Consider the following 9058-nt stretch of genomic DNA (forward strand, 5'->3'; position numbering starts at 1 on the left):
TATTATATCTTCCGTTATTCAACCATCCATAACTGTTCATGTTCATAACTTTAACATTTCATAACATTTCACTTTACGTAGCCTTTCACATTTTATATCGTTCACATTTCATATTTCATTTCCATTTCATTCTCATTTTCATTTCATTTCATAATATACCCAGCATCTTTCAGCTGTTTTTGTATTAGTCCCAGCATTTTTTAGCTGTTTTTGTGTTGGTCCACATAGAAATGAACTAGTCTGCTACCTAGCATTTTTCAACTGTTTTTGTCCAGCATCTTTCAGCTGCTTTTGTTTTCATGGTTGCATTAACACCCACATGCAGCATATTGCATATATCGTTTTCATACTCAGTTCATTTCCTATATATCCTGCATCTCATACATATAATATAATTCCACACATAATTTTATTTTACTCATGTCACACTATTTAACAGTAAAATTTGTTAGCTTTGGTGTATTCCCAAGAAGGGTGGTGAATTGGGTATTTAAAAATTATCTTTTAGGTTCAACTAATCTAACAACAGTATTACTCAACCTAGGGTCTGTCTAAGCACGTACCAATACCTCAACAAAATAATACTGAGCAGATATATAAAACAAATGCAATAGACTCAGTATTTCTCAATCAATTTAAACTATTTAAAACATGTACAACATTCAAATATCAATTCAAATATAAACATACATGTGTATAAATTAAATTGCGAAAATATAAAGAGTATAGGGAAAGAAAGAGCCGACACAGGATATGTTATCGGGGTTAGGCCAATTGTGTCTATGTCCCTGCCTCTAACTCGCTAACCCGAGGGTTTCAATAATGCTCACTTAATGGGTGGAGCGGCACCTAATACAAATAGGTCAATTAGCACAGGGCTCACCTCAACCTTTACAAATTATCCTTGCAGGGCGAAGAATGCCTAGGTCAAATTCGCAGGGCTGACCCCAACCTTTACACAATCCTTACCGGGTTGGATTATCGCCCCCTTAGGCCACACCTGGAAATACAATAGATTTGAAATATAATTTTTGCGTACAAGGAAATGCTTCTTACATTAAGAAAATTTGTACCAATATACTCAACCAAATAATGCACTCACATATGATAGGATATTAAACTTTAGTGAGATTTTGTTAACTCAAGTGTTAACTCTCAATCAAATGTATATTAATGTGTGTATGTGAGAGTGAGGCTTTTGATGTCAAGCGGATATGCTTGTGATGATTAATCAAAAGCTCTTAATAACCCTAACACATATCTCAAATAATATTTCTCGAGTAATAAGCACAGTAGATAGTAGGGTTTTTAAGTTTGCTGAATATGTTATCATCAAAGCACAAATCAAGCTTATGATAATTGCAATGAGGATGCAAGATCTTAAGTCACACAAGGGTTTTTCCCAATCAAATATTTATGGATGAAATACTATGGGAAAAACTTTAAGCAACTCTCTAAAAATCAATATACAATCAAATAAAAACTAGGGAGAGTTTAACCTATGCAAAGAGTATAAAGAATACTACCTTCTTTCAAAATAAATAATTGGATGAGTATAGGAGGTGGATTTTTACAAAAGGATTGAAGAGATGTGAAAATATAGAGATTTTGAATAAAAATATTTTTAAAGAATTTTTCCTAATCTCAAATCCTAATTCATGCTTAATCTTAGCAAATGAGGGACTATATATAAAAGTGAGAAGAATTATAGTTGTTGGGGACATATAGGGTATTATTATAAAAGTTTTAATACAATTTAACCAAATTAATCTCTTTTAAAAATATTAACCACGGTAAAAATAATGGGGCAACTCGAGAGCACTGGTCAACCAAAGTAAGTTCGGTTGATTGAGTTGTGCATGGTTCGGTCGACCAAACATGATTTGAACTAAAAGTTCGATCGATCGGACATGACGTCCTAAAGGCGACTTTTTCTTGTTTTCGCGGTTTAGTTGACCGAGAGCATTTGAACTAACTAGTTCGGTCGACTAGACCGTTGAGTTCTACACGTGGGAACTCGGTCGATCAGGGCGTTGGTAGCATAAAATATTTTATATGTTAAATGGAATTGTAACTTTAAAATATAAGGTAAAAGACACAAACCTTCTTCAATATCTACAAAATTTAAAAAATGAATTAGGAATAAAATTGTCATCTAGGAGGCACTCCAAAATTATTGTTAGTACTCCTTTTTTTTATATTAATAAACTAAATAACAACTTTATCCATTGATTTTTACTTTACAAATAAAATATAAAAAAAAATAAAAAGGGTCAAATTCATTATTTTTATAAAGAACAGGAACTAATTTCATTGTATAAGAAAATTGATAAAGTGTTTATGTCAATTCTTTTTAAGTGCCAATAAGTACTCCTGCATCATAATATAAGAATGTAATTGACAACATCGGGTTTTGAGGACTCATTTGGGTCGCTAACATTTGATGATCATTTTGGAATCAAATTAGATAACGGTTTTGTTAATTTTTATTTATTAATTTATATTTTTAGTAGGAGAAATATTTGAAGAGGGCAGATAACCTGAAACAAGAGCAGAGGGCAACCAATGATGCCGTCGGAGCCAGGCGCGTTGTACAGAAGCTCTTCCAACTTGGTACACGGCGGCATTATTTCGTCGCCGAGCTCGTCCAGGGTGACGTCGGCGTCAGCCTCGATGAACAGAACCCCTTCGCCGGTACAGTCCACCATGAGCTTCCGGTTAGGCCCTTCCACGAGCCTGCCGGCGAGTGGGTAGTAAAACACCAGCGCCGCCGCCAGAGCTTCCCTAATCACCTTCGCCGGATCCCCTATCGCCGAAGGACTGTTCCCATAAAACAGTATTAAAGGGCTCTGAAACCGGAACCCTTCTTGGTCGTCAATATCGGATAGCGGCTTTAATTTCCGCGGCGTGGGTTTCGCCGGGGCCACGAGCTCCGGCTCCCGGCAAATCACCGAGAAATCAACAGAGGAGGTTGAGACCGCTATGAATTATGTTTTGACCTTCTGATGTATACTCTTAACGGAGATTGGTGGAAATCCTTGAACTAGAAGTGTGAGATTTAGGGATGGCTTAGTGAACGCTTATAACGACTGCCCGCTCAACCGAGTATCAGCGATGATTTTTAAAATTGTGGTTAATAATGGGCTATTAATAACGATTTTTTTCCGTAAGGCTGTCACTGTAACTGACACAATTTTTGAGCTGAAAATCATCACTAGAGACATACTATCAGTGACAAGTTTGAAAAAATCATAGAATTACATAATAGAATTTAAGGACATATCTTGATCGTCTCTCATTGTAAAAGTTAGAGTATCAATAAAAAGTTACCTAAAATAAGAAGAATCCCTAGAAAATCCAAGCTTACATTTTATCCCCATGTTTTTTCCACATGAACTTCACATCTCTCTAAATGTATGTGTGTCTCCCCTCCTCTCTAAACTTATGCCTCCAACTTGGTCCCCCTGGATTGAGCCTTAAGCTATTTTAAATAAAGCAAGGTTAGGGCTTTTTATTTTAATACCTTATTTTTAAAAAATTCCCTTAATTGCATAAAAAACTTCATTCCTTATCCTAAATGAGCGTTTGGGTCCTCCCCTCAACCTATACTTAACCCAAGTTTTATTTAAAACAAGGATAATATTCAATTTTAATTAAAATAACTCCAAAACATTAAGTTGAGGTTCTAAAGTACTTTGGCATCTAGATGTGCGATTTACACAGTAGGAGGGAGAATAATGCTCTAATTGACTATTTTAGATTCAAACATACCCCTTGATCGCATGATAATTCTAAAATTAACCAATTATCACTACTAAAAAAAGGTATTTTTAGTGACGAAATTATTAGTAACAGAACGAAAATTGTCACTAATAATGGGCCATTAGTGACGAAAAATTATATTTGTCACTAATAGTCAACGTATTAATGACGAAAATCTTAACCGATACTAAAAATACATTATTAGTGACGAAAATGCAATCGTCACTAATACTTTGGTCACTAAAAGTAAATTTCTTGTTCAAACTATTGCGGAAAAATATTAGCAAAAATTTTTTGAGTATTAGTGACAAAAATTTTCGTCACTAATAGTGGCCTATTACTGACGGTTATTATCCGTCACTAATAGCCCATTGTTAGTGACGATTTTTGCTCTGTTACTAATAATTTTGTCACTACAAATACCTTTTTTATAGTGTCAATAAACTTAATGTTTGAATCAAGGTTGAAATCTTCATGCTAAGCATATCCATTTACCATTTTATTCACTTAGTACTATCCATATATAATAATTTTGCTCTTCATACTCTTAACTTATTTAATAAACTTGATAATCTAGAAATTTTGATTATTATTGCAGTGAATATATTGTCTCTTTAAAGGATATATTATTTATTAACTTCTGCATATACTGAGCTAATTGCATTATAAGGATAAAAAGTTTTTTATCACCCATTTCATCCCCCTCTTCAATGCCTACCAAGACCGATAGGCTCAAATTCCATATTATCACTCACAATAATCCGTAATAGTGTATTTACAACACTTACCTATGACTAAAAATGTTGAGTTTGGACAATAAATATATATTTTGTGTCGATTTGAATAAAAAAAATACAAATTTAAAATTGTATTGAATTTTGTCTAAAGTCATACAAATCCAAATTCGATGCTTGAAATTCTTGTCTTCAAAAACAACTTGGTTAGACATATGTAATGATTGTGTAGAGCTTTACCTATAATGTTGTGGCATAGGAAAATTTATTTTCCATCCTTCCAAATCTAGTAAGCCTAGAATATTGCAAACATTCTTTTATTATTTTAACATTGATTTTCAAAATTATATGAATTTTTACAAAATATTATATAGTTCATGTTAAATTTTTCCCTCGTTCATAACAAAATTTTGATATATTTAATGTTAGAAATTAATGAGGAAATTGGATCAATTTAGGACGTGCAAATTTAATTGAAATAAACCAAACTTTTAGTACTCCTGCTGGAGTTACTTGTGGAAAGAAAGACTTGCAAATAGCTCACATCCAATGCTTTTCACAAGTAAGGCACGCCATGCACATTGGTTCCCCACATCCACTAATACAATACAAAGGCTTACTAGTACGCAATGCATATTGGTTCCCCACATCCATTAGTACAATGCAAAGGCTTACTAGCCAGTTAATTTATGAACCTACTTAAATTCTGGATACGATGGTGGAAGGAACATCACATGAACCTATCAAAGGTTGATCTTGAGTTATTTTCCTTATCTCCTCTATAAACCTCTCCATGACTGGTTGTGGCAAGATTATGGGCACCACAATTCCGTCCTCCCCCTTCCTATTCCTATACCTCGCGTAGGTGCTAATAATAGACACTGCTGCTGCAGGCCCAGCAAAAATCGGCTTCCCCCACCCCAAATCCACCTTGCCAAACCCTATAATTGTTGTGTCGGAAACAAGGAAGTTTCTCGTCTCTATGTACATAGGCCTTCCCCTAATGACCATGAGATCAGCCACGGATTTTATGTACTCTTCACTCATCTGCGCCTTGGCCTTCTTTACTAGCTCCACTGCATACCCCAGTGGGTTTCTACATAGCAACTGTGCCTCGGAAACTTGTGCCGGCCATGCACTTGCATTTCCGTAGAACCCACGGGGAACGTGCATCATTCCTTTTTTTCTTACGCTAACAACGCATGAAACGCGAACCTCTTCGCGGGGGTGAAGCTGGAGTGCAGCAGTGCGACATCTCCAGAGGCAAGCAGTAAGCAACTCAAATGTGGAGGAAGCTTGGAGAAGGGGCGGGAGTTGTCTTCGGAGGGATTTCAACTCTTTGGGCCCAAAAAAGAAAGACTTTTGGACCTCGACGTTTGTTGGTAGCATGATCTTTGATTCAGCCACCGTCGATGGATTAATGTATTCATGGTGAGAGCATGTAGTGTTGGGTGGGTGTCGAGCGCTGAAGATGTGACGTTGCCAAATGGGCAGTACAGAGGGCATGGATTTGCCTTTTGCCATCTCGCCAATCGTGTTCAAGAGCTGGACCATTCCAAATGCATCACTCACTGTGTGATTTTGGCGCAATGCTATAATGAACCCACCGCATTTTAACCGCGTGACCTACGCATAAAAAAAAATATTAATTACAAAAGGGTTTGAGATGATATAAGGGAGTAGAATGAAGAAAACAATTAAAATTATTTAAAAGAAACTAATAGAGTTTTAGGGAAGTACTTTTTTTTAAAAAAAGAAATAGACTACTATAATAGCTATCTTTTAAAATATTTTATATGTTAAATGGAATTGTAACTTTAAAATATAAGGTAAAAGATGGAGACTTTCCTCCATATCTACAAAATTTAAAAAATGAATTAGGAATAAAATTGTCATATGTGAGGCAGTCCAAAATTATTGTTAGTACTCCTATTTTTTCTATTAATAAACTAAATAACAATTTAATGGGGATTCATTTCATTGTATGAGAAAATTGATAAAGTATTGATGTCAATTCTTTTTGAGTACCAATAGGTGCTCTTGCGTCATAATATACGAATGTAATTGTCAACGTCGGGTTTTGATGACTCATTCGGGTGGCTAACATCATTTTGGAATCAATTTAGATAAGGGTTTTGTTAATTTTTATTCATTAATTTATATTTATTTATATTTTTAGTTAGGAGAAATATTTGAAGAGGGCAGATAACCTGAAACAAGAGCAGAGGGCAACCAATGATGCCGTCGGAGCCAGGCACGTTGTACAGAAGCTCTTCCAACTTGGTACACGGCGGCATTATTTCGTCGCCGAGCTCGTCCAGGGTGACGTCGGCGTCAGCCTCGATGAACAGAACCCCTTCGCCGGTACAGTCCACCATGAGCTTCCGGTTAGGCCCTTCCACGAGCCTGCCGGCGAGTGGGTAGTAAAACACCAGCGCCGCCGCCAGAGCTTCCCTAATCACCTTCGCCGGATCTCCAATCGCCGACGGATTGTTCCCATAAAACAGTATTAAAGGGCTCTGAAACCGGAACCCTTCTTGGTCGTCAATATCGGATAGCGGCTTTAATTTCCGCGGCGTGGGTTTCGCCGGGGCCACGAGCTCCGGTTCCCGGCGAATCACCGAGAAATCAACAGAGGAGGTTGAGACCGCCATGAATTATGTTTTGACTTTCTGATGTTTACTCGAGTGGAGATTGGTGGAAATCCTTGAACTAGAAGTGTGATATTTATAGGCGAGCCCCTCCTGGGCACAAAATGGTTGCACTCACTTTTTGCGAGTTTTTTCCCGTTTTATAATTAAAAGTATATAAAATATAAAATAATACTCTGAACAGAGAATTTTTTTCTAAAATAATGCTCACGTAATCTCACAGCTTCATGCTGCGAGATTTAAACTGGTGGCCACTCCGCCATCGACGCGTGGCAAAGAACGAAGCAGGGGTAACGTGACGCGTGGCGACGGGTGAATAAATCTCGCAGGTCGAACCTGCGAGATTTTAGAAGGGAGGGAACAGAGACGACGCGTGGCTGGTAAGCGATCGTGACACGTGGTGAATCTCGCAGGTCGAACTTGCGAGATTTTAGAAGGGAGGGAACGGAGGCGACGCGTGGCTGGTAAGCGATCGTGACACGTGATGAATCTCGCAGGTCCAACCTGCGAGATTTTAGAAAGGAGTGAACTTAGATCGTGCCACGTGGTAAATCTCGCAAGTCCAACCTGCGAGATTTAAGGAGCGACCCTACCGAGAACCAAAGGAATGAACTTGGAGCTTTTTCCCATTTTATAATTAAAAATAAATAAAATGTAAAATAAGACTCTGAACAGGGTAACTTGTCCTCGTTGCATCATAAATTATAAAAACAGAGGCTCATTTTAAGTCACGTGGGTTGGCATTGTAAATTATCAACAATTGTTCTTAATTTCATGCATCGGTTTCCTTACTAATATTGTGATAATGAACAACTTCAAAAGATCTGTCAAACTCTTTTACATTTAAAAAATTAGCCTAATCATTCCAGAACTTGACCACATCTTCCCTGGTCTGTAAATGGTCATTCCAAAAGATATGAACTTAAAAATGTTTAAACTTAGAGAATCTTTTCAACCAATATTCAGTAATATTATTATATATAAATGACATCTCTTCCAATTTTTTCATCCACTATGTTAATTAAGAACAATCTCAGTTTCGAATTGGCCAAACATAGATCATTCCGCTTTGGAGTTTGAGAAGTCGAACTCATTAACTAGGTCAGTTTCAAAGTATTTTGCCAAGATTCTCTTAATTAATTGTGATTAATATAGTTAAAATTTTTTTTTTTATATTTTTAAATAAAAAACACTAGTAGTGACAGTTTAGTAAATTCATCGCTAATAATAGAGTATTAGTCACAGTTTCAATAAATCGTCCCTAATAAGAGACTATTAGCGACGGTCTTTCTAAAAAGTCAGTAATATAGTTAATAAATTCTTTATATTTTTTAAATAAAAAACTCTATTAGTGACAGTTTAATAAATTCGTCGCTAATAATAGACTAAAAGCGACGATTTACATAAATCGTCACAAATTGATTTGACTTTTTTAGTATCAACAAATGCATTCTTAGTGACAGTTTTATAAACCGTTACTAGTACAAGACTAATAGGGACGGTTTAGAAGAATTGTGACTAATATTGTAGTATTAGTAACGATTTCTTAGAACCGATACTAATCGTGTTGACTTTTTCTTAGTCAACTATTATTATTTGTAACAGCTTATGCAATCGTTATTAATATGATGCTATTACTGACGGTTAATAAACCGTCACTAATATACCAAGAAACGTCGCCAATATATTTGCGGGATAATTTTCGCGCAAAACCCTGAATTCCCACAATGGTTTGAGGAGGAAAACTGGTTTTTAGTTACGACAGTATTAGTGACAGTTTGAAAATCTTCACCAAAAGTGCATTACTAGTTATGGTATTTAAAAATCGTGACTAATATGCGCTTGTAGTAACAAATTTAGAACTGTCACTAATACTTTCGTTACTAAAAATCATGTTTTTTGTAGTCATTA

General features: G+C 36.0%; 2 protein-coding genes across 2 annotated transcripts; both read right to left on the reverse strand.

Annotated features, from left to right (window-relative positions):
• Positions 1 to 922: 922 nt before the first annotated feature.
• Positions 923 to 3380, reverse strand: LOC131155909 (alcohol acyl transferase 1 allele GSa-like). Its single transcript, XM_058109357.1, has 3 exons — positions 3368 to 3380; positions 2541 to 2980; positions 923 to 1000 (listed from the first exon to the last, which is right to left on the reverse strand). The coding sequence occupies exons 1-3, from the start codon at positions 3378 to 3380 to the stop codon at positions 923 to 925; spliced, it is 531 nt and encodes a 176-aa protein (XP_057965340.1).
• Positions 3381 to 4940: 1560 nt separating this feature from the next.
• On the reverse strand, positions 4941 to 7263 carry LOC131155769 (methanol O-anthraniloyltransferase-like). The gene is made up of 2 exons (XM_058109158.1): positions 6707 to 7263; positions 4941 to 6122 (listed from the first exon to the last, which is right to left on the reverse strand). The coding sequence occupies exons 1-2, from the start codon at positions 7148 to 7150 to the stop codon at positions 5196 to 5198; spliced, it is 1371 nt and encodes a 456-aa protein (XP_057965141.1). The 5' UTR covers positions 7151 to 7263; the 3' UTR covers positions 4941 to 5195.
• Positions 7264 to 9058: the final 1795 nt, after the last annotated feature.

This window comes from Malania oleifera, chromosome 5 (assembly GCF_029873635.1).
Source record: "Malania oleifera isolate guangnan ecotype guangnan chromosome 5, ASM2987363v1, whole genome shotgun sequence".
Classification (NCBI taxonomy): Eukaryota; Viridiplantae; Streptophyta; class Magnoliopsida; order Santalales; family Ximeniaceae; genus Malania; species Malania oleifera.